The following is a 25831-nucleotide window of genomic DNA, read 5'->3' as shown; positions in this document are numbered from 1 at the left end:
GGCAGCTGGGGGAGCAGCCTTCTGTGTAGGAGTGTCCCAATACACTGAAATGTGAAATGATGAAATGTGGAAACCTGCCTAGCCTCTTACTTACGCTTCTGTCTCAATAAATAAAATAAATTGGCTTCCCAGTAACCTGGTGGGAAGGAGGGGCTTTTCTGACAGGTTGCTGCTGCTGAGTTTGTCATGTGGCTTGTCCAGGCAGACTGAGCACTTGAGTCAGAGCCATTGCCTGGATGCCAGCTGAGGATTGCCCAGGAGAGCTGTGCTCCAGCATCCCAGTGTGCCAGGCTTCCCTGCTCCCTGGGCAGGTGGCCCTGGGCCAGCCAGGTGGGCAGGCAAGCACTGCTGGTGCACAGGGGCCCCAGTGACACAAACACACTGTGACCTGATCCAAACCCACACCTGCTAGAGGTGGGTATTCCTGTACCCCTGCCCACACAGGGGCTGTGACCCATTCTGGAGGGCATTTGCTGCTCCTCACTGCAGGAGACACCTGCAGCTGGGCAAGTGTGACACTGCTGGCCACTGGCATGGCGCTGAGGGACTGTAATCTGCTTTAATTGCCACATGCACACCCAGTCTGATGAGACTCAATCAAAGCCTGTGATTTTCCAGGCTGCCCAGCAGCAATCAGCAGAGATGAGCATGCAGAGGACGACCCAGCTTTGTCAGGGGATAAGAAATTTGTGTTCAGCATGTCATTTGGGTTTGGTTGCCCATTTTCTTTTCTGCTTCTCTTGTGGAGAAAATGTGGTTTTGAGGCATAAACCTCTTTGGATGTGACTGTAGAGCATAGCCCTGCTTCCTGCTGTGAGACAAAGTGTCTTTTTGGTTACATCAATGTTTTCTGAGTACAGAAAACCATCTCTGCCTTTGTGCTGTTACTTGTCCTTATGATCAGCAGTTCAGCTCCACCTCACCCACATGCATTAGCTTCTAGGGTAACCCAATAGATAAAAATGCTGTAAAAGTCACAGCTGGGAGTCCCAGCTCTGTCACATCTGGGTGACAGCTACATTTGTTCCCCATGTGGTGGTATGAAATACCTGGCTTTGTTAAATCTTTCAGCTCTGTGCTTGCCTGAATAGGTATTTTTCCATGCTCCTGTGTAACTTACCTGTGCAGGTGAGTGGGTGGCAGAGCATGCACCCTTCATTAGTATGTATTCAAACCAGTGAGGGAGATAACAGGAGATAGCACCACCCCTGTGTCGCTGTCAAATGGGTATTTCACGGATGGCAGGGCTTTCCTTTCAGAGGTGGAGAGTCTGCTGCCAGGTTTCAATAGAACTGATGGATGTGTACACACTGCACTCACCTGAGAGCCAGGAGGCCACACAGGGTTACACCAGTTATTCAGCTCTTCATTCACTGCAGACTAATAAGATCTTCTCATTTTGTGAGGCAGTATACAAGGATAACTGCTCTGACTGCTGCCAGATCACCCTTCCAAGAGTGTCATTCCTCCTGTTTTTCAGGGGTTTTGCAGGCAGAGCCTGCTTTTATGTTCATGAAATACCTCCAGAGCAGCCCACCTGTCACAGACATCTTTTATGAAAAAGAAAAGATTTAAGATTTTTCCTCCTGAGAAGCTAAGAGGCCTCAGGAACAAAATGTAAACAATGGTTATCTGCTGCTGTGGAATGCAACAGGTGCATCTGTGATTGGCCCATGTTGGTTGTTTTTAATTAATGGCCAATCACAGTCAGCTGGCTTGGACTCTCTGTCCGAGACAGAAGCCTTTGTTATCATTCTTTCTTTTGCTATCCTTAGCTAGCCTTCTGATGAAAACCTTTCTTCTGTTCTTTTAGTATAGTTTTAATATACGATATATCATAAAATAATAAATCAGCCTTCTGAAACATGGAGTCAGATCCTCGTCTCTTCCCTCAACCTGGGACCCCTGTGAACACGGTCACACCCAACCTCAGCCCAGGAGCTGCTCACCACCTTGAACTGCACGTGGCTCCTCAATCTCCCAGGCAAGGCAGTGGGAATCATCCCTAATTACTGGCTGCACATGTAAATCCACAGTCCTCCACACTGCAAAAACAGGGCTGCTGCCAAGAACTAAAGCATGGTACACTGGTTTTGGCTGAGATAAATCCTTGCAGACACTGCTTTTATCTTTTTCACCTTTAATGATTAATTAATCATTAATATTTGTTTTGATGTGTTTCACATTAAACAGCCTGGAGGCTTCTGCTCAAGCTTTGCAAGCTTTTTGATTGCTGCCAGTTGGGATCTACCATTGGAAACCATCGTTCCCATGGTTTGGTCTGCTTCTTGTGGAAGTCAGGAATATTCCTGAAATGGCACTGACATGGGGATATTCCTGTTGCCTTGAATGGGCTGCCAGATCTGCAGGAATACGAGCATTCCAGAAGGTTTTTTGGACCTTGTCTTCACACTAGAGCTGCAAGTTTTAGTAGTAGAAGACCCAGAGCTTGAATTTTTTCCCTTGAATGGCTGCTGAGCAGCATTCACCTGACAATTCTTGAGACAAGTGAGCACAAGGTCAGCACCTACCTCCAGGTGTGTGATCCAGGAATCACTCATGGTTATCCTCAAAGGACCTAAATTAATTTGTTATGTTCATGGGGGGTTATAAAGTTCCACCAATGCCTGGTGGAAACCTGTGCTGAAAAAGTTCAGCTTTTGTCTGAGCTCTGTTGTGACCTCACTAGGAAGTATAACATGAGATAGGGCAGGGATCAGAAATTTCAAGGTGTATCTGGGTAGGTTTTGTCACAGCCAGTCAGTGCTACAGCTGATTAACTCTACAGCTCAGGTTTCCACCTGTGGAACGTGTCCAGCTTGACTTTATCACTTCAAAATCTCATGAGAACATTTTATACACGTGGTACATAAGGCTGGGATTTGCTATAGAAATCCTGCAGTGCTAGGGAAGAAAGACCGTGGAAATGGAAGGAAATATTTCTGGGTCATCACTCCTGAGTAACAGGAGGTTATAGAGGTGATGGGCAGGATCTGGAAAACAAAATGGAGAGAGGTCAAGTTGTATAATCATGAGAAAATCCTGCTAGGACACTGGATCAGGACAAATTCCATCCTGGCCCATTGCTTGGCATACAGAATATTACATGCCTAATTAAAGTGTTAAAGTGTGAAAAAACTGAACTGAAAACCACTCTAATTTTAAAATCATCACCACCTTCTAAGGCTAATAGAAGTAGGTCTTTTGGTGGGCATCTCTCTTCTGAATTTTGACTGTTCCTACTTCCTTCAGACACCTGCTCTGAGCCACTTGCTGCTTGCTACCAACACTGGAGCTTTTTGTCACAGTCTCCTCTTCAGTCACAGCTGAGGGAAGGTTATGAGGTGACTCATCCCTCCATATTTACCTTTGGGTACCATCTTCTAGGGCATCCAGGGTCTTTTTCTTCTATCTGGTTTCCCAAAGCAGACTAGATTAACCTGACAGAAGCATTGAGATCTTAAAAATATTAGTGAAGATGCTAATTTCCTTCCTGTGCTGTGAGCAGTCTATGTTTTGAAGCCCCCACGTGACCCCAAAGTTCAACTCCTTGTCCTTCCAGCCACAACTATTTGGCCAGGCAGTCAGCACATGGACACTGAACCATCTGGCTTTGAGCTGGAATTAGCTATCCCTTGCCCAGTTGTTAGATCAAGCAAGGCAAGATGTGTAATGTGGGTGGGAACAAAAGGTATCACAATGGTAGGAGACCAGAGGAGGTCAAAAAACACCGTCTGGCATGGGGATGTAGCACCATTTCTAAGTTACAGCTCATAAAAATGAGCTCTGTTTTATTTTCAAGGCAAGGGAGTATTCAGTGCTGAATCCAGTAACCCTCCTCCAGCTCTTTCCAATAGGCAAATTAGGGATATAACTTAAAAAAACACCAGCAATATAAGTGTAGTAGGAGAGAAAAAACAGATGTTTTGGATTTGCAGACTCTGTAGAGCCACCTTTGCTGAGCAGCTGGCATCTGCCTGGTTTTGTTCACATCTCTGCTGTGTGCCTGAGCTGAGGCTTCTCTGAATTTGCATTATTTGCATGTGTGTTTGTGAGTGAGAGAGAGAGGGAGACCGCTGCCCTGAGATGGTGGGCACCAAAGCCTCAGAAGCTGTCACCACTGCTGGACCACGTTCTTGTTGGCTGTGATGGGAGGACATTGTGGGGGATATGACGTAGGAGAAATTAATGTCAGGGTCATTAAACCTTCCACCTTTTTTCTAAAAGCTGTCTCCAGCTGCCCATTTCAGGGAAGGTGGTTGACTTGGTGACATCAATCTGGTATCCTCTCACAATTTGGACCCTTGGAAATCAATGGGACACACGTGATGTGAGGCACCACACTGCCCTCCCTCCCTTTCACACCCCAACCATCAGCAATGGTGTGGCCAGCAGGAACAGGGCTGTCCCTCCGTGCTCTGCACTGGTGAGGCTGCACCTCCAATCCTGGTGTCAGCTTTGGGGCCCTCATACAGGAATGGCACTGAGGTAAAGCAGTGCAAGTCCCACAGCACAGCATCAGCATTGGAGTGGTTTTTGGGAGCAGGAATGATGGGCACAGCTCTGCTGCAGCCAGCCAGCCATTTCCAGGACAGCCACCCACTCTGCCCCATTCCCCTCTTGGCAGAATTGAGATCAGGCTGGCTTGCTCCCATGCATCCTCACATCCTCTGAGCCATCATGAAGATTTTTGGGTAGTTTTCTTTCAAGTGGAGAGCAAACTGATCTGATCACTCCCTGTGAACATGTGTGAGACTGTAGTGGATATTTTTGCCCCTGACGAGGGGGAGAAAATGATGCATCTGACTCCATCTTATCAGAAGGCTAATTAATTACTTTATTATACTATATTATTCTATACTATATTACACTATATTACATAACACCTAAACTGAATCTGCCAAGCACTCAACTGCACAAAATCTCGTGATTGTCACCAGACAGTCCCGACACACGCACACACCTGGCTGATAGGCCAAGGAAACAAAACACCACCACTCTGGGTAAACAGTCTCCATATTGCATCCTACTTTGGCACAAACACAGGCACAGCAAATGATAAGAATTGTTTTTTCTTTCTCTGATGTTCAGAGAATGTGAAACCCAGAAATATTCTTGGGAAGAATTGTGCCTTGCTTTTCTCTGTGAAGAGAAATGTGGTGACACGACACCATCCTACAATATGTTGAAATTATTGACTCATTTCAAACAAATGAGACAGCTGAGCAGAGGTAAGTTTGCAGTGCCCTCCACAGCAGAAACTGTGATTTAAACATCTCCCTTGGCCAACTGGTGAACTCATCAACCCTGATGCTGCAGGCCAAACTCTCTCCAGGGTTTGTGTGGGAATAATGGAACATTGATTCTCAAAGACACTTGGTTACTCAAAGCCACGAATCCTCACAGCCTCACGCTTTGTTAGTTCTGGCTTCTGCAAAATGATTCCTGCTTTCTTGTGGCATTTTACCCGTGACACGTGCTGCTCGTGGAGGTGCAGCATTAAATGTCACGTCTTGCAAATGCAACACTGGCTTGGAAAGAGTTGTTGTGGGGGGGACCTGCCCTACTTAAGCAGCTCTTGTGTTTGCCCAAGGTTTTTGTAGGGTATTCTTCTAACTGAGCCTGGTTTTTGGTGTTAAATGTGATAGATATTAATGTAAGTGATTCTGTCGTGGTTTGTAGCTGGGCTGTTCCACGTGCTCTCCTGGCAGATCAGCAGCCAAAGTAACAGCAAAATCTGGGTTCTCTGCTTTTATCTGTGCAGAGGGCAGCCCCTCTAATTAACGATCCAAGGCAGCACACAGCAGGTTTAATGCCAGCTCTTGGGCCTCTGGGATGGTCAGGAGCCAGCAGAGATGTACAGAAAACCCAGGCATTAAAGGATTTGGTTTCCCTTATCGTACATCAACTTCCAAATTTTAATCCCTTGCTTCTTAAAAGCAATCTCCTGCCAAAGCCCATGGAATATATTGATTTTTAGATATTTTTTTGGCAAACATTGAAGGAATACTGTCCATTAGAGCTAGATATGGACCTATGGGGGCTTGTGCACTTCTGGTGGAAGTGAGTCGGGCATGGTGTCTCTGTGCCAGCCAGTGGCAAGGGAGGATTTTAGCATCACTGGGGTGCCATGCCATGTACTCATCACCACTCCAGTGCTGCAGCACAGCCCATTTGGTGTGATGGAAACTGGTGAGCAGAGCCAAATGTCACCCCTGGTCATGTCAGGTCTTGTTTTGGGGCTGTGTTTCAGCCCCTTTGGATGTGGAAGTTTCTGTGTTTTATCAGTAGCAGTTGGAGAAAAATGACAATTCCCCTATCAATGCTCTCATGCAATGTCTCCACAGGAAGCAGAGGGGGCCAGTCTGTGCTTGGGCTCTGCTGCAGATCAAGCACTCTTTTGTCAGCCCTTGTTTGCACAGCTGCCATGCCCAGAAAACTCACTTGCAGTCCTTTTTTTTTTTTATACTAAACTTTTCATAGTTTCTTACCAGGTTTAATCCCTCTTTATGTTTGATTTTTTTTTTTTGTATACTTAAATTCCCTTGATTCTCACTCCTAGATTTATCTTCCTCTTCTTTTTCCCATGGATTGCAGCATCACATGAGGGTGAAAAGTCCTGAATCTAAAAAAGAATTGGCCTCTCTTTATTTGTATTTTTAATTCTAGACAACTTCTTTCTGTATAATGGCCTCAGAATATTCCTGAAATTGAACAAAGCAGTGGTGGCACCTGCCCTTTGTGACACAGATGGAGGAATTTTGGGGACACATTGGGATGTGGGAGATGCAAGCAGCACATGGGGTTTGCCAGGATGGAGGGGGAACATCAGGAAAAATAGCAAATGTGATGAAAAGGGGGTTGCAAAGATGGCAAGGGCAATTTTCCTTATTTCATATCAATTTGCATAATGGGATCTAATTTGCTTTAAGCAAGTCCCTGCTTTGGTGTTCACTTTTTTTCTTTGGAAACAAGTAATGGGAACTGCTGTCACTCCATCCCATGTCCATGTCCCCTTTGCTACAGCCCTAATATTGCACTATCATGTACCCTAAAAGCATCAGTGAGCTCCTTTGTGCAGAGTTAATCAGGCAGATTTATCTATTGCAGGGTGGGAGCCACATGTTGGGAAGGGAGGAGTCTGGAGAGGGAGGACAGAAGGAAGGAAAGATCTGCAGAGAAGTGGGGTTAAGATTCTCTCACTGAGGTAGGAAGGAGAAGGAATTGAAATAATATGGCCCATTGATTAAGATATTACTCTGGGATTGAGGAATCTTGGCCCTCTCTGCTCCATTCTCGCTGGTGATTACAGAAAAAAACTTGTAGTTTTTCTGCACAATGCTTCCCCTTCTGTAAAGTGAGAGCAGCACCTTTTAAAATAATAAATCCTGTCAGGTCTTGAGTAGATCAGGCAGTCCAGTGAGTATTTCTGCAGGGCTGTGTGCAGGCATTTGGAGGCTTAGCAGAATGAATCCTCTGAACCTTTGAGACCCGCTTGGTGCTCCTAGAAGGGGATAAAAGTGGAGTTAATTAACCCATCCCCAAATCCCTCCTGATCCATGACCAGCAAGTAGCTGCCACTTCACAGTGCTTCTTTCCTTGGCTCTTGATGTACCCAAGCATCCCTGCAAGCCAGAGGGAGTTGCTCACATCTGGCACTGTTGATCTGCTTGCAGAGGAGTGGGACAAATTTGCTCCATCCCCATTGGACTTTGTGCTACCAACAAAACATTGTGATGATGCCACACCTGCTTGCCCAAACCCCAGGGTGTTATTGAAATGAATATTGTTCATCCTTGAAGGATTAATTATTGTGTATCAGGGCTGTAAGTGATTACATGCTCGTGCTTTAAAGGGAAGAAAGGAGCACATGGATTTCTGTGTGGATTTCTGCAGTGAGTGGCAGAGGAGCAGTGATCTCTGCTGGGAACCCCACTGCTGCTCTGTCCAGCTCCAGCAACACAACCCCCAAATTTGTCTAAATTTGTCGGCTTCACCCCAAGTAATCTCCATGTTGTTGATTTTTAAACTTGGAATTCCATTCTCCTTTTAGTAGCTTGTCATTTGAGAGTTCCTCGGAGTAGAGGAATGCTGTGCAGAACAAGCTGCTTCATTCGCAGGTGTGTGATGTGCACTTGACCAGGGACATTAAACACTGCATAACACCAGGGCTGAGGCCTTGATGGTCTTGGGGAGGCTGAGACAAAGGGGGAAAGATGCCTCCTCCCCTCTCATCATGCCCTGGAGTGCAGCAGTGTAGGAGCAACGGGGGGTAGGACGGTCGGGACGGACGGACAAGAGATCTCTGATGCCAGGTCGTGTCTCAGAATCTCTGCTGGTCACAGTGACTCTGATATATGTACAAGCTTCTTTTCCCAGCAGTCAAAGAAGGAGTCAGAATTTTTCTATTCTTGTTCTCAAGGTTGGTTTTTATTTCTTATCTTATAACATTCTTTCTCTGACCCACTGAGGTCTGTCTGGCAGGTCAGGTTGAGGCACACTGCCCGCCTCAGAGGTGGTGCTGTCTTTTTATACTAAAAACTGCGTGTACATTATTTACCATAACTTCCCAATACCTATCACCTATGTTAGACAGTGAGCTTCTATTCTAAACTAATCTAAAAGTGCCACCATCACAGTAGAAGATGGAGGCCAAGAAGAAGGAGAAGGAGAAAGACTGGACATGCTTAGATTTTTCTATCTTGCTTCTTGAACTCCTATTCTAAAAAACTCCAAAAATCTATTTTTCGCTCCTGACCAACTAACTATTATTCGACTTAAACTCTCTTGACTTGTAATTCTTCATATAAAGGTTGTTAATTGTTTTTTTCCAAGGGCTAAATCAAAGGCACAGGGGTCTTGGGCTCTGTGCCAAGGTCTCTGAGCCCCCCAGGCAAGGGCTCGAGTCCTCCAGGGCAGCCAGAGGAATTTCCTGGGTTCCGACAGTGGTGGAACTTGTGGTTTATTGCAAAGGGCCTGGGTGCAGAGTCCTGCTGGGAGCTGCGAGCCACAGCTCAGAGCAGGTCCCAAAGAGGGAGAGAGAGGTAAAGAGAGAGAAGGCAAGAGTGTGGTAAAGAAGATGAGAGCAAAAGAGTAAAAGAGAGAGGACAAAAGAGTAAATGAGAGAGAAGTTCCTGTTACAATACCATAAATCTTCTTCTGTGTTGAATATTCTAATTCTCCTAACGAATCTAATACAATATACAAATCCTATAGCATTTGCATACAGCCTATAAGAATCATTACATTACCGTACTGTGTTACGTTTTAAACCCTAAAAACTACTCTTTGGACCTCTTCTGCCAAGCTAGTAGGGTCTGCTCTGACCCTTGGGCCTGTCTGCAAGCAGAGGATATTGTTTCATCAAAAGGGGATCACCTTCAGCCAGCCATACCATTGTTTTCCAGTTGTTCAGGAACTAAGGTATCTCAAAGCTTGCTTTCATTTCAATCTCGCTTATAGTTTCTATATTCTCAAAATCTTTTGCCAAGCAATCATATTTATAAGGCTTTCCTTTTTCATCTTCCCCAACACAGCACCACCAGCAGTTGGGGTGGTATGTACAGACACCACCTCCCAAGGCACATCGTGCTCCAAACGCCATCATCCCTTTGAGGGATGCTCTTTGTGTCCTTTGGGGGTGATTCAGCTTCTTCAGCTGTCTCCTCCCAGATTACACTTCGTATTTGCTGTCTTCCCACACGCTCACATCCTGCCTCTGATTTCAGGGGGGGACAGATGGGCTCAATGCAGAGGACCCTGGGGGGTGGGACTAAGCCTTTTCTCCCCCTTCTCTGTAGCACTGAGCAGTTTGTCTGCCCTCCCTCCAGAGCACAGGGTGTGGTGCCCGTTTGGTTTGCACTCTCTCTCAGGGAGGGGAGAGTGCCTGCAGCAGCACTGTGCTCAGTGCTGCATCTCTGATCAACTCTTACCCAGCCTCTGCCTCCCTGGCTGTGGGTGACCCTGAGTGTGATGGTGAGGCTGCTTTGGGGAGCCTCTGAGCTTTCCCAAAATTAGAGATTCAAAGCAGTAGTGAATGCATGGTGAAAACTGCAAAGTACATATTATATGGCTCTACACAGATATTTACTATATGTGTTATGCAGTATTGATTAGTAGTGCTGTATTAATATTTTAATAGTATGGTAAATGTAGTTTTGTAGTTAAAAGGTAACTTTTGTAGTTAAAATAGGAACTGTGTATGTGGGATATTTTTTTAAGAAAGGAATGAGGTACTCACACCAGATAGCAGCCACAGGACACCCAAATCTTTCAGAGAAAGAGAATTTATTGCACCATTATCAGAAGAAATGAACTTCTTCCCACCTCGCTCAGCCATGGAGACACCATTAGGATTCAGAGGAAGAAGCTGACACTGCCCAGACAGAATCCTGTGTTTGAATGGAATTTATGCATCATGTATGAGGTGTATGAATATTCAACAGGCTATTGCTTTTAAAGGTTAATCCTCTGTTAATGTGTGTCCTTTTTTGGGCTTATTTTGCCCAGAAAAGGTACCCAGACGTCCATAACTCTTTGTTTCTGTTGTCTCATACTGTCCTAATCCAAATTGTCCAACTTATTATTACTCTAATTATATAGCTATTTTTAAAACCATTTTATTATCATTAAACTTTTTAAAATTTTAAAAACAAGTGATTTTTTTTCACAAAACCACACCACAGACTAAACTGGAGGCTTTAAATGTTACAGCAGATTGATTGTGTTAAACTGCCATCATCGTGATGGTAGCAGGAGCACAAAGGATCAGGTGAATGTGTGTGGTGCATAAAGGAAAATGGATAAATAAATATAATAGTTTTCATTAAAAATCACTAATTGCTTGAAATGTCATTTCTAACACACCTTCAACTCAACTAAACAAGGCAAACCTGCCCTTGTCCTAACTAACTTTTGAAGGGACCAGGCACTAGACCTGCACAACAAAATAAATCCTTCCAAACATTTGTTGTGTAACGCCAAATGGGTGGTGTATTGGTTTCCTGTTGCAAATATTAAGAATTTAATTTGTGATGCAATCTACCTGGAAATTTTGCTAAAGTACCATGGGATTTTCCAGCCATTTAGGTAGAATGAAGAGCCAAGTCATGTGTTTGTTGCTCTAACATCCTGCAGTGTATTACATTTGAGTTTGCTTATTGTTGACATTAAATTTCCTGTGTGTGAAAGTCCTTGCATGAACACAGCTTTTGATGAGCGATTATGGGCATAAATTCAGGTCAGTCCTAATATTTCCAGTGAATTCAGAGGAAACTGAATTAGTCTCTATGCTTGTGGGAAAGATCCTGCTGGGCACAATGGAACCTTCTGCTCTCCTCGTCATCACACAGGTGTTAGGACACTTGTGACCATAGAGGATAAGGTCCTGACACATGATTAAGCATCTTAATTAAGCTACTTGAACCTAGAAGCATGTAGAGAGTTTTGCATTTGCTGACAATGCATGTTTACTTTCCTTCTGAACATACCCATCTGTTGCTTAATGAGTGGCCTCTTCTTAGAATTTTCCATTTTTTCTCTTGCTCTTAAAATATTGTTTGGAATTGGTGTAATTAATGTTCTGCCCTGGGCTTGCACAGGGGTAATCTCTTCAGGATATGCACAAGTTAAATATATCCTTTGCAAATTATTTGTAAACATTTAAGGAACAAACCCATAGAGGCAGTGCTGAAGTAGCTAATTAGATGTGTGCTTGTAGAGATGATTTTTCTCTTTAGAGCTAATGTTTTGGCAGGAGGCTTGGTGGGAATGGCGAGGATGTAAAAAAGCCATGAAGACTCTTGGAGCTGGTGCACAAAGTGCTTAATGATGCTGTAGAGAAATTCAGGCATCAAGACCAGGTTTAACATCAGAGCAGCACGAATTTGGTGGGAAGGAGTGTGGGGCTCTCATATGGATGCTGATTCCCTGTGTGAGCTTCCCCAGGGGGTCAGATCCCTGCTTTCTCCCTGCCAGCCTGCACCCTGCCTCTGTCACTCCCTTGCACCCTGCAGCAAAGCTCTCCTGGGAATTCAGCCTCCAACCAACCATCTTCATTCATCTGACACAGGAACTGAATACACCTAATACTTAACTCAGATTCAGCCTCAGATACTTAACTGTTACACATTTTGGCTTCAGAGATGATTGAAATGATTTTTTCTGAATAATAACTGTATCCTGGGCTGTGAAGAACTTTGGACTGTTTACTTTTGTCAAAAGGGCCCTCAGGCTACAAGGATCATCTGGTTCCTATCCCCCTGCCTTGGGCAGGGACATCTTCCACTAGACCAGGTTGCTCAAAGCCCTGTCCAGCCTGGCTTTGAACACTTCCAGGGATGAGGCATCTGTAACTTCCTTGGGCACCTTGTGCCAGTGCCTCACCACCCTCACAGTAAAGAATTTTGTCCTAATATCTAATCCAAATCTGCCCTCTTTGAGTTAAATACCACTATCCCTTGTTCTATCACTACACATCCTTGCAAAAAGTTTATGATGTTGAATAAAACACTGACAAGTATTGTGTAACTAAAAATAGCTCTGTGTTTTGCAGTCATGTGGAAAAAAAAAATGAAAATCACTATTTCATCTTGTCTTATCTTGTATTTTTTCAGGATCAAGCATGAAAATATAGTTGCTCTGGAAGACATCTATGAGAGTCCAAACCATTTATATTTGGTCATGCAGTTGTAAGTACTGAACCTAATGAAGTCTTTATATCAAAGTTGCCAACTCTTCTTGCTCTGGATTTGTTCTTTAACCCAAAAGATGGGATATATAAGAGGTATTTGTCTCGTGTGCTACAGACTGCAAAATCCCTGGAGGGTGGTCAAAACCAGACCTCTAGCTGTGGTGTGGTATGTTGTTGTTAAATTGGGAATTAAATTGTTTTGTGACTAGTCTAACCCAAATCAAACCCGAGTGGTTTTGTGAGATCACATCAAGAAAAAGAGAGCAGAACAGGCAGACAGGGCAGGGGTGTGAATTACAGCTGAGAAGAGCCAGATGTGCCATAGGGAAGCCTGGAGCAGACAGAGGCAGCTCTGGGGTTAAACACCTCAGGGGAAGCCCTTGGGGAAAATGCTGGTCCTGTGTCTGTTGGTAAGGTCCAGGCATGGTGATGTCCTCAGAAGTTGTTGTGCTGGAATTGTGGGGAGAATAGCATCCTGTAAGTTCTTAGTGTGTTTTTGTAGCCCTACATCTCAGTGCAGAGTGCTGCAAAAGGACTTGCACAGGAACATTAGTGTTGTACAAATTCCAACAAGCCAGCTGGACTGTGGGAAGTACCAATTTTGTGATAAGTTGATTCATAAATCCTTAGTTTTGTTTAATGTCTTCAGAAAAATAAATAGATATTATTCCTACTTATTATTAGCTTGTTTAATATAGTGTAACCATCACTTTTATAAAATCCTTGCATCCAGATATTTGGGTTATCTGAAATGTAGTTCTGTAATGAGAGGTGACACTGATTACATCTTGGTATAAATTTTTACTTGTTCACTATTCAACACTTCCTAGGGAATTATCCTTTCTGTTATAGCTGTACTTGTAAACCCAGCCAGTCAATTTTCCAAAGGCCAAGCATTTGGCTGTTCCAGGGGGACAGAGACCCAGTGGGGTGAGATGCCCAGCTGAAGGCAGCAGCCAGAGCCCATCAGCAGCATTTGGGGTGGCAGCTCCAGGCAGTCCCCAGCCCCAGCAAAGAGCTGTGCCTTGTGTTACAAGATAGACCAAGAGCACTGAACTGAATGTAGGGAATGATCTTCCTGCACTTTTTTGGGAAAGTGCTGTGTTATCTCAAGGTGGAGAGGACAAGAACCCTCCAGATTACTCAGGTTACTCCAAGCCAGGTACTCACCCTCATCTCTTTGGATGTCACATGAGGGATGGTGCAACCTCTGCATTGCTTCTGAGTGTTCATCAATAGTTAGGCTTGGGATCAATTGGTATCAAGAGTTGGGTGGCAACACTGCAAAGTCCAGGAGGCTCAAAATCCATTTTGCTTGCCTCCTTTCATGGATTCTTGTCTGGGAGAAGGCATGTATGGATAAGCTCTTGTTTCCAAGGTAACACCAACTTGTTGATACAATGGCTGTGAACCATTGCACAGCATGAAGTATCTTATCATTTTGTTTATATTTCTGCCCTGATTATTATTAGATTCCCTGTGGGTTTTTCAGCTTCTCATTTTTGTGTATTTCTCCTAAACAATTTCTCCTAATTTTGCCTTCCTTTAAAACTTGGGTTCTGTGAAGCAGAAGGGATTCTGATCAAGCAGCTTTGAGAAAGCCACATTTAGACTGCAAAAAAAAAGAAGGGTCTAATCAGGGCCACTCAAAGATCAGTATCGTGAGCACAACAAATCTCAAATCCATTTGTCCTTTTCCCTGGGTCATTGCCTGCAAAGTGGACTCTAGCTAATACTTCCCAAGGATTATTTTGTGGTGTGGACAGCATTTTCATTACCAAACTTTAGAGCACTCCTTGCTGTGTTGTGGAAAATTCACATTACAGCCCCTGAGCATCTCGCAGCACCTCTGTGGGAGAAGGTTTTTGAAGGCAGACCAAGCCTCCCTGTTTATGTTTGTCCTTGAGTGCATCTCCTTTTACATGAAAGCCATGCTTGTTAGCAGGCCAGCTTGAAGGATAAATATCACACCTCATTTATTCTGTCAAAGATATGGGCAAGTAAAGGTCTCAGTGTCTGTGCTGGAGTTGGAAAGGAGGGAAGTTAAGAGGCAGCTGTCCATGTCTACTTGACACTTAATTTGTTCCTGCCAGTCCCCCTGGGAGCACTTCCCAGAGTTATGTAGCTGGTGGTGAATCTGCCCTGTGTGTTTCCCAGTATGTCCATGGGGAAAGAAGATCTCTGGCTTTGGTTTCACCACCTTGTTTTCACATATATATTGTATACAAGCCATCACAGAACTGTTCAAACTGACACAATCCTCTTAGTGCAAGGTAGACTAGAGGTTGGAGATTGCTGGATTTGACAACTCAGAATTTAAACTGCTGTCTCCAGGGGTTATACTGTTCCTTATAAAGGGCTGGGCTATTTTTTCTTTATTTATTTTCCCAAAATGCAAGATATTCCAACACAGTGTTTTCTAAGTTTGGCAAGGTTGTGGATGACTCCTTGCTGTCTTTGACTCCCAGCAGTGTAGCTCAGCTTTGGTGTGAGGTGGTCACTGGTGCAGCTGCAAAGCCAAATACAAATGTAGATAATCACTGCCTCTCCTGTAATGACTCTGCCAAACTTTTGCAGGCACTATAGAAAAATACTGTAGAACATTTGTCGTATTTCCGTGAGGATGATGTGCTTTCCAACCAGGAAAAAAATCTGCTCCATCCCAAGCTCAGATTTCCTATAGTAACTTTTAAGACCTACACTGGCAACAAAGACAAAAACCAAAATGAAACTCTGAAAGTTTCATTCTTTCTGGATGCTGCTTGAGATTTCCCCAGAGGATATTGTAGAAGACAGGGGGAAATAAATTGCTTTCAGAAATAGTTTTATTGAACAATTTTGGTGTGATAGTAAGCTCTGTAAAAAGCAGTTATAGGATTTTTGGTTGCTGTTGGTGCCATTTGATAAGAATTACCTTACTGTATCTTACAAGTGATCTGCCTTATTATACTTGTCAGTATAGGGAAAGATCTTGATAATCTGTTGTGGTTGGTGATGTCAGATACTAATGTTTCATTAGCATAATCAGCCTCTTTGGGTATTGATGATTCATTTTCTGCATGCTGGAAAATCATGCAAAAAAATGGATTTACATAAACACATGGAATCTTAGAGTCATTTAGGTTGGAAAAGTCCTCAAAGATCATTGAGTCCAACCATTAACCTGTCACTACCAATCCCACCATGTCCCCAGGTGCCACATCCACACATCTTCTAAGTACCTCCAGAGGTGGTGACTCCACCACTTCCCTGTGCAGTCTGTTCCTGTGCTTGACAATCCTGTCAGTGAATAATTTTTTCCTGATAATCCAATCTAAATGTCTTTTCCAGCGGAGTTTTGTGGGTCCATTTGCAAATGCTGTTTCTGACTGTGCTGCCTGCGTAGATCAGAGCAGATTTCCAAGGCTTGACTGATTTCATCTCTATTGTTCAGCTGCATTGAAGTGTGAAGCAGCAGAGTTTGGTTTCCCTGAGGGTTTTGTGTAACCTGTGCTAGTCAAAGCAACAGGATTTGAGGCTGTTGCTTCTCCAGCAGAATAGGGCACCATGTTAAAAATCTATTAAGACAGTAATTTCCTTTTTCTCTTTTTTTGTTTAAAAAAGGTAGGAACTTAATATTTTTGCTACCTCTACTCTTCTGTCAAAGTTGGTTGAAGTTCACCCAATGGGTCAGAAATTACTAAGGGCTGGCAAGTTGGGCTGGCAAGTTGGGATGGAGGGTCACTGCCTCGCTGCCTTTGGAAAACAGGCTAAAAATGGGTCTAAAAGGCACCTCCAAAACATATAGAGCAGCCCAGGGTAGTGTGCAGCTACATAAGTAATGATCAAAGCTGAAGATCCACCTCTGAGTTTCATTACACCTTTTTACAGAGTCAAGAGTATTAAAAAAGCCAGAGGAATTCCTGTCAATACTAGGATCTAGTTAAAGAATGTGAAAACCATAATGCCTGTCTGGTGTAATGTTCCATCCCTTTGGAGCATCTGTGATCTGATCCTCTTGGCAGGACTGCTTTACCTAGATCCTGTCAGCTGCTGTTTCTGGTTCTCCAAAGAAACCAGAGTATTTTCCTGTGTGATGTCTTTTGAGACTTTGGCATCTCTGTTGAGAACAAGTTTTTAGAGTGAGCATCCTTTCACACAGCCCTGAAGTACTTCTCCTTACCTTTGCAAAAAAACCCAGCCCAGGCTGAGCTGAAACCCCCAACCCTGAAGTTTTTCCAGCTTGGTCTCTGAACTCTGATGAATTATTCAGATGATTTCTGTCACAGAAAAGCTGAGATGACGGAGGCTCCTTCCTGCCGGGTGCAAGTCACGCACTGAGGAAAGCTCTGCCCACAAGTTTGCAGGCTCAGAATCCCAGTGTCCCATTCCTCCCTGTTTATCAGCTCTACCCTGCCAGACACAAGCACCTCAAAACTCTGCAATGCCTTGGGAGGCAGGAACTCACCAGTGGTAAAATCCGCAGAAGTTTTTGTTATTACCGGAACCACTTTTGCCTTTCAGCTGTTTTGCTAATAAGTAAGCAGAGTGCTACTCTGTGATTAAGTGCTGAATTCACTTTGTGTTTTGAAAGCCCAATGCCTGAGTGCACTCTGAGAGCAGCCGAGCATGAGCTGTGGGTGTAAGTGACATTTCAATGAAAATATTCAGCCTCCAAGAAAAACAAGAGACAATGGAAGGAAGTGTTGTGTTTGCCAGGTTCCTCATGGAGCCTAGAGAGGGCTCGGTGTGTTACAAAACAGAGATCTGCATGCCAAGCCAGTATCACATCAGGATGCTAATTAAAGCAAAACACAGATCTGCCATGCCACATTCCTTAGGTGAGGCTTATTCCCCTGCTTGGGGGGTTTTGTGTAAGCTTTATGCAAAAGAAGGAACAGAAGGAAATCTCTCTGCATTCACAATGGAATTTATACCATAGAACCAAAGAATGATTTGAGTTGGAAGGGACTTCTAAGATCATCCAGTTCCAACCCTGTGCCCTGGGCAGGGACACCTTACACTAGACCACGTGGCTCAAAGCCCCATCCAGCCTGGCCTTAAACACTTCCAGGGATGAGACATCCACAACTTCTCTGCTCAGCCTGTTCCAGGGCCTTAGCAATGGATAATAAAAGCATACTGGGCTCTTCAGGAGCAGAAAGGTAGCAGTTATTAATCCAGTATCAATTTGACATCTTTTCCTTTGTGGAAAAAAAGATTATTCCATCTGTTGGGTTACACTGGTCAGTGCTAAATACAAAGGAGGATCTCCCCTTTTCCAGTGGCAGAGAGATTATAAACAGACTAGAAAAGATTAATGTTGGGGTAGAGATCAGGGCATGGGTAAATTTATTTGTAATAGATTAATAGACCCCAGATTGACCACCAGAATGGCTTTTAGACCTGTAATCCTGTGGATTCTGTGTGATCCTGAAAGTATGAGTGTGCTCATTGGTCAGTCCGAGCTGCCTCCAGCACTTTTCATTTTTCATGGTTTTTTTTTGGCTGTGGCAGAACTTTTGGTAACTCCTAGTCCCCATGTCTTCTCCAAACACAGCACCTTTTCCTCAGCAGCAGTCCTGTTGCTTCCTTGTGCTTCAGCTGTGCCTAGGACCAGGCATTTTAGAGTCTCTGGGCAGCAGCCCAGCCTTCCTACAGCGACAGAGGAATGATGAGAGTCTTCTTCACCTTGGAGACTACAAAAAACTTTCTCATTATGCCTTTCAAAACTACTTAGAAGATTCTGTCACCTTCAAGAGTTGAAGACAATTGCCAACATCCTTGTTCCAAAGCTTACACTTGTTATTGTTACCTTAGTCAAAGCATCCCAGTAAGGACTCATTAGCAAGGCCGCACTATGGTTTGGGGTTATTTTTTTCAATTGGAGTGACATGCTACTCCTGATGGAGAGTGGTAATCTTTTTTTCCTGTAGCCTTGAGAATAAAGAAGTAATGGAGAAAAAATTTTCTCATTTTCATTGAATAGACAGCATTATAACATTGTTTGCTTTCAGAGAAATGTGAATTCAGATGAAAGTGGATTTTTTTAAGATATCTATTGTTGCAAAGCTGCTGTTGTCAATAGAGAAAACAAAGGGTAAGGCCAAAATTCAAAATAAAACTTGTTCTAATACATTAATCTTTAAAGTTACAAAAAGATTTGAAGGTCCCATGAATTTGTTTGTTTCCCTGTGTTGGTGATTACAACAAACAGAGTTATTTGTTGTAATGCCCACTCCTCAGCAAGGGCTGGTACCAAATCCTTAGGGTGACAATATGTGCCTTGATTGTTTTTTTTAATAGCAATAGGTTTTGGCAGCATCAACTTGAGTTCCTTCCTTCAGCCCTGCAGCAGCTGCCTCACTAAGTCCCAATTTAGGAATTTCTTGCAGCTGGGTATGGGGGTGTATCTGCCTGTGTTGTATGGCTTGGTCTGGAACAGGCGATTGAAGGGGCAGGAATACAGATCTGCCAGTAATCCTGTATAATATCACTGCTTCCCTGAGAGCAGGAGTGAGGCTTTTCTCTCCAAGCAGCAGGAAGGTGGCTATTTAGAGCCCTAGCAATTTTCTTTCCATTTTGTTGGCTTTGGATAAGGATCTCCTTCCTTTCATGCTTTGCCCAGAAGTTTCACTGCTGGTTACTTGGTGTTCACGTAGTCACTGAGTGAGTCTTTTAGATTTAGTTCTGCTTCTCTCAGCTCTTGGTGATTTACACTGTGGTGCACCAAAGTCAATTGAATAGCTGGTGTTTAATTCAGGTGGAAGGGGCTTTGCAGCGAGGCATATAATAAATTTTAAATCCATATATGCCACAGTGTGAGAATTCATTATGATACAGTGGGATCTCTCTCAGGCATGAAGTGGAGTCATTCTGATTAAATGGTTACACTTATTTAAACAGAAAAGGCTTTTCATAACAACCTGCAAAGCTTTGAAGTGAAATAACACGGTGTTGAATCAAGATGCAAAATGAACGTGGGCGTTCCCAAGTCCATTCTTTTACATGGAAAACATTATTAAAAGTTTTCTTCTGGAGGAAGGTTCTACAGGCTGTGGTGAGGAGGCTGGTGAGTGCTACGTGACAGTGTGTTCCAGAAGACATTCCATGGCAGAAAAAACAGGCTCAATTTCCCAGGCATGCTCATGTCCCAGCTCCAACCTCTGTTCCAGGCTGTGCAGTCAGGCAGGTGACTCTGCTCAGGAGTCTGCAGGTGACTCCAGAGTCAGTGCTGGCCTAACTTGCACCTACACTTGCATTGTACTACAGCAGGTGATGAGGAACATCATCATCCCATTCATAGTCACACTGAAAGAAAAGATCTCTCACTACACATTTTGTCTGCATTGCCCCAAAATCTCTGCATAAGGGTGTGTGTTGTTTGTGAGGTCCACAGGACAAGGTGAGAGATGAGAATCTGACTCCAAGTTCTCAGAAGGCTGATTAATTATTTTATGATATTATATTATAATAAGGAGTACTATACTAAAATTATATTCAAGAAAGAGAAGGACACAGACAGAAGGCTTGACAAGAATCATAATGAATCTTGTGACTCTCTCCAGGGTCTGACACAGCCTGACCCTGATTGCTCATTAAGTTAAAACAATTCACATGAAACCAAACAAACAACCACCTGTTGGATAAACAATCTCCAAACCACATTCCAAGGCAGCAAAACACAGGAGAAGCAAATGAGATAATATTGTTTTCCCTTTTCTCTGATGCCTGTCAGCTTCCAAGGAGAAGAATCCTGGGCAAAGAGGATTTTCCAGAAAATATGATGGTGACAAAGGGTCTATTTTTAAAGCCAGGTTGATTCATATAGATTTCTGTGCCTGGGCTGGGTGTCAAGGCCTTGAACAGGAGAATGTAAAATCTAGAATTTTTTGTGGAAATGCAGGTTGCTGTTTGAAACCCTGTTTTGACTTTTTGCAGTACTGTGATTACCTCCTCTTACAGAAACTATTTTCATAGGTCTGCAGAAATACTTGCCATAGGTTTCTGCTTTAAACATTCTCCCTGGAAAATTATTTAGTGGAAAATGAATGTGGAGAATTTTGTGGTTTTCTTTTTCTTTCTTTTTTTTTTTTATTTTCCTGAAACACTGGTTAGGTCTGCTGTAGCCAAACTTTTATTTTTGAAGCATTTTATAGAAAAAGAAAATAGTGTTGCTGGTGAAGCCTTTCTTTGATGCATTTATAGAACATGTGCTCATTTCATTCTGATTCATGCCACATGGTTATATCTTAGCCTGTCAAGGCCATTTTTTTTCTCTTAAATTGGAGGAAAATCGTGTTCAGAGACCCAAATATTTATGTCATCTTTTCCCTTCTCCAAGACAAAATTCCCATTTGGGGCTGTGTGATCCTGGCTTAGCTGAAAAGGGCTTTCTCTACTAGTTCTGAAGATGGTTTGGAGGAGTTTGGTGTTTATTCTGTCTAATTATTCTGTTGGCAAGGAGCATTTAACCACTCTGTAATTGTATTTTCTTCATCCCTCACTGATGATACTCTAAGGAGCACTGATATCCATGAGTGAGACCTAGTGGAGCCTTTAAATGTCCAGATGTCCCTGAGGAAAGAAGATACAATTCTCCAAAATGCATTGTAAAGAAAGAGTCAGAAACACAGGTTGAAATCCACTGAAAGGGAGCTAAGATTTTAAGACCTGCATTATCATAAACAGAGGCAGCATTACTAAAACTGGGCTTGGCATCTGTAGTATGAAAAATCAGGTAGAAAATTAAAATTCATGCAATTATTTTTCTCTCTGTTGTAGAGTTTTTGCCATAAAAAATCTGCTGTGAGTCTCTTGCAGCAACAGAAAAGGGGATATTCCTACAGGAGAACACAGAGCTGCCATGGCTGTGATGTTCCTTGTTTTGATGGTGATGTCAGAAATACTCAGTTCTGAACTGCATGGTCACCCTGGTGCAAGACATCGCCCAGTGCCATGGGACAGGAAAGGTGTAACCATAATTAAGCAATGCTGAGCAGAGAGGAGAGAAATCACCTTGCTCTGATTACTCACTAGGCTTTTCTGCAAGAATATTTATCTGACTGCAGCCCAGGGTCTTTCCTGTTGATTAAGGCTTGTTTTCCTGTAAGCATGGAGCAGGACCACTTGCAGAAAGTGCTTCTGACATTTTGCTTCTTGGGGCTGAAAACTCCCTGCCAGAGACTTTTAAATCTGCTCTTTTCAGATGCTTTTGAAGATGGATTTGCTGTAGAGAGGTTCTGCTTCCCATTGGTGCTGTCCTGCCTTGTCTGAAGGGTGGTGGGGGAAATGTAGGTTAGCTCTCTGTCACTGATGATTGTGTCACCAGACAAAATGTATTTTAGAAGGAAAATTTCCTAGAGAAAGGCATTTTATTTTGCACTCTCTTCCTCTGCAGCCTAACGTGGTTGCAGCTGGAATCCCTCTCCTTGCTGCTGATGTGTGACCACTGCCAGGAGACCCATGGCAGCTCCTAGAAACAGCAAGTGGGAGCATTTTGGGGAAAGAGCATTCCTCTGATGTGTGTGGGCATTTATTTTGTAATGGAATGGGAGTGAGGAGTGCTTGTGACATGTGCAGGAGTGCTCATGCCTGCAGGCAGGGTTGCTGCTGGAAGTGATTCACACCAAGGTGGAGAGAGGTGCCTTTGAACAGTCTCTGCTTTAATCCTGGTCCCACCTGAGCTAAATTAACTGCAGAAATGTGCTGCTACATTCATGGCTGTGTGTGGTTGAAAGTTTAGAGCAAAAAGGCAACAGTTTTCACAACACCACAGGTAAAAAAAAGTGGGAAGGGAAGGAAAAATAACAAAACAGCTGATGAGCTGCTGCCTGTTCTTGGCTGAAGGTCTAGAGCTTCTCCCTGGCCTGAGTTTCCATGCAACATGCTGTGAAATGTGGCCAGGTGATAGTCATACCACAGATTTCCCCCTGTGGCTGAGCTTTCCTGAGCACAAGCCTGCTCTCAGCCTGCTCCACTTGGCATGTGTCTTCATCCAAGGGGTTCTTCCTGCACAAGGGCTTTCTCTGCAGTTTTCCTGGTCACACTGGTGGACATATACTGCTCCCCAAAACTGCAGCAGCATGGTGTGCCAGAGACATTGGAAGCTTTCCTTGTTATTTGTCTCATGTTCTGCTCTAGGGCACCTAAAGCCAGTGTGTTTGCACAAGCCCTTGGTGCTGGTGGCGGGCATATTTAATTAATCTAGGTCTTACATTCTCCTGTTTAAGGCCTTGACACCCAGCCCAGGCACAGAAATCTATATGAATCAACCTGGCTTTAAAAATAGACCCTTTGTCACCATCGTATTTTCTGGAAAATCCTCTTTGCCCAGGATTCTTCTCCTTGGAAGCTGAGTGGCATCAGAGAAAAGGGAAAACAATATTATCTCATTTGCTTCTCCTGTGTTTTGCTGCTTTGGAATGTGGTTTGGAGATTGTTTATCCAACAGGTGGTTGTTTGTTTGGTTTCATGTGAATTGTTTTAACTTAATGAGCAATCAGGGTCAGGCTGTGTCAGAGCCTGGAGAGAGTCACAAGATTCCTTATCATTCTTGTTAAGCCTTCTGTCTGTATCCTTCTCTTTCTTGAATATACTGTTTATTATAATATTTTATTGCTTGGTCCTTTGCCTGGTGTGTGACAGCCTCTGGCAAGGCAAATGCCATAAAGATGTGCCTCTGCCATCATGAAGGACCACTGCAAACCCCAGTGGGCCCTTTATGAATCAGGAAGGGTTGTTTGGCTCTAAATTCTGGTGTGTGGCTCCTGGTACAGGGGCTCCCAATGCAATCCCAGGGCAGAGGAGGCAGCTCATGGCTCCAAAGAGGAGGAGGGAAAAGCAGAAGCTGAGCCATATGGAAGAGAAAGGAGAAGCAGACATAGCAGCTCAGTGGTAGGTGCTCATTAGGCTGTCTCTGATGTGCTGGGAAGACTGAGTTTATCCTGCTAAAGGAATTCTAATATTCTTCTCTAAGCTGAAAAATGTATCAGAGTGGGTAAAGTACAGGTCTTTTTATCTATGGAAAAATATTCTAGCCTGTTTACTAACAATGTGTAACAGGAACCAGCAGCTGCTGCTCTTGAAGTCTTGTGAGGATGTTTTTGTGGTTAGAGCACACAGATCCGAAAATCTGGAGTTCTTGTCATACTCTGTCATTGATTTACATGGTGGTCTCAGATCACTTTGTCTTTTAATTTCCCTGCTCGCAGAAAGAGAATACCTTCCTAATTAATTCTGGGTAAGATTAATTGGGTTTTTCTTTGTTGGGGTTTTTTCTCTCGAGTCAGTGCTGCTCTTTGTGGAGTAAGTTGTTAAAAGAAATAAGAGTACTGAAGTCTGGCCTCTGGTGTTGTTCACTGAGGAGCACTGTGGTCCATCTGTGCAAAAGTGAATGAACTTGTTTGCCAGGACTGTTGACTGCTTTGAAAATCATATTCAGGCATGCCTTAATCCCACACTCTGCAGTAGCTGTGCAGTGGCTTTATCCCTCCATCCCATCCATGTCTGGGCAGAAACCTCCAGCAAACAGAGCCCAGGCTGTCTGGTGACTCAGTGTAACAGCATGACTGGTGATGGCCATCATCATTGCACAGATTTATTTATCCTTGTGATGTAGGTATGTGGAAATCTCAAGCAGCAGATGTATGACAGCCAGAGTTAAAAATCCACTTACATAAAGCCAGGATTTCACCTACTGTGCATAGATGTGGGGGCAGCCAAATGCATCATGCCATCAATGGAGGGAAACAAAAAGAGTCATCAGTTAAAACTTGGTAAGGAAGAGCTATAAAGCAGCAGCTTAAACCCAGGCTGGGTAGAAGCTGAACAGGAGTATCCTGGATTTTAATGTTCATTTCTTTGTGCTGCAGGGAGGTGGAAGTGGTTATTGCAGATATGGGGATGTGGGAGCAATGTGCCAAAACACGGGGTATGGGGGGCTCCAGCACCTCTGCTCGTGCTTCCCCCGTGCAGTGTGACTGGATCTGTGTGGAGGAAAGGTGGGATGGGTGATTTGGGAATTCCCAGTGTGCCTGGGTGCCCTCCAGCTCAGAAGGAAAGTCATTCTGTGTCCCCATCTCTCTCTTTGTACATGCAAAGGAGTAAGCTCAAAGTGATGGATGCCTCAAGATGCATTACAATAACAAGTAAGATAACTAGTTGGCAGCTCTATGTTGGAAACACTTACTGCCCTAAATAATAATAATAAACACCAGAAAGGGCCTTTGGAGAATATATATATGTTAGTATATAATATATATAATAACATATATGTATTATATAATATATAAGTGTAATCAGACCCACCAACCCTACTGTGAAAATTGTCTGGGTGTGCTTGGGCATCATATTCCCACTCTGGGGATGGATATGAATGATCATTTTGACTCCTATCTCTACCAGTAAATACGAAAGGTGTGTATTGGTGCTGTCCACTGAGCTGTGTGCAGGCACTGGCCAGGAGATGGCTGGCTCAGGGTGACCCAGCTCAGGGGACTGTGCCATCAGCCCTGTCAGTGTGGGCAGTGGTGGGACAGTGTGCTGTTTCTGTTCAGGGACAGAGCAGGCACAGCCTCCAGGCCCTGCTCCTCCTTTGGGAAGTGAAAATCTTTGCCTTTTCTGCCATGTGTGGATGCTGTGAGTATAAACATGTTAAACTCTATGAAGTTTTGAGATAATAATATCAGTTTAGGCATGTAAATGCCTCGGACGAATATATTGTGCAAACACCAAGTGGATTAAAGTACAGCTTCTGCACAGTGATATTGCTTAAAGGCTGCTTTAGTTCCATTTCAAAGGATTTCTCAAAATAAATAGTCTGAATCCTGCTCCCTCTCTGCAAAAAATATGGACACTGTCACCAAAAAGCCATTAGAAGAGAAAAGCAAATCATCCAAAAGCTTTCTCCTGGTTTAAATTTTTTAGATTTCAGAGTGGGAACAACTTCATTTATCCATTAAGTGTTGGTCTGGCACCACTCTCCATCACCCTGTGGCACAAATCACTGCACCAGGAGCTCCTTCTGGCTCTTTTCAGAGCTTTGACACAACTCAAACTTCAGCCTGTCCACAGTCTCACCACTGGCAAGGACGAGGGCTACAGAAGTGGTTTGCAGAGTCACATTCTGCCACCTAATTCCCACCTGTGGATGCCAAAAGT

The 25831-nt window shown here is 43.7% G+C and overlaps 1 protein-coding gene across 3 annotated transcripts in view; it reads left to right on the top strand.

Moving 5' to 3' along the window:
• CAMK1D (calcium/calmodulin dependent protein kinase ID) overlaps positions 1-25831 on the top strand; it is a 220382-nt gene that overhangs the window by 118708 nt on the left and 75843 nt on the right. For all 3 annotated transcript variants that reach the window (XM_066550996.1, XM_066550998.1, XM_066550997.1), the window contains exon 3: positions 12615-12689. In XM_066550996.1, the coding sequence (XP_066407093.1) occupies positions 12615-12689 (75 nt within the window). The remainder of the gene's footprint in view (positions 1-12614; positions 12690-25831) is intronic.

This window comes from Molothrus aeneus, chromosome 5, assembly GCF_037042795.1.
Source record: "Molothrus aeneus isolate 106 chromosome 5, BPBGC_Maene_1.0, whole genome shotgun sequence".
NCBI lineage: Eukaryota > Metazoa > Chordata > Aves > Passeriformes > Icteridae > Molothrus > Molothrus aeneus.
This window is presented reverse-complemented; position numbering and strand designations above follow the sequence as displayed.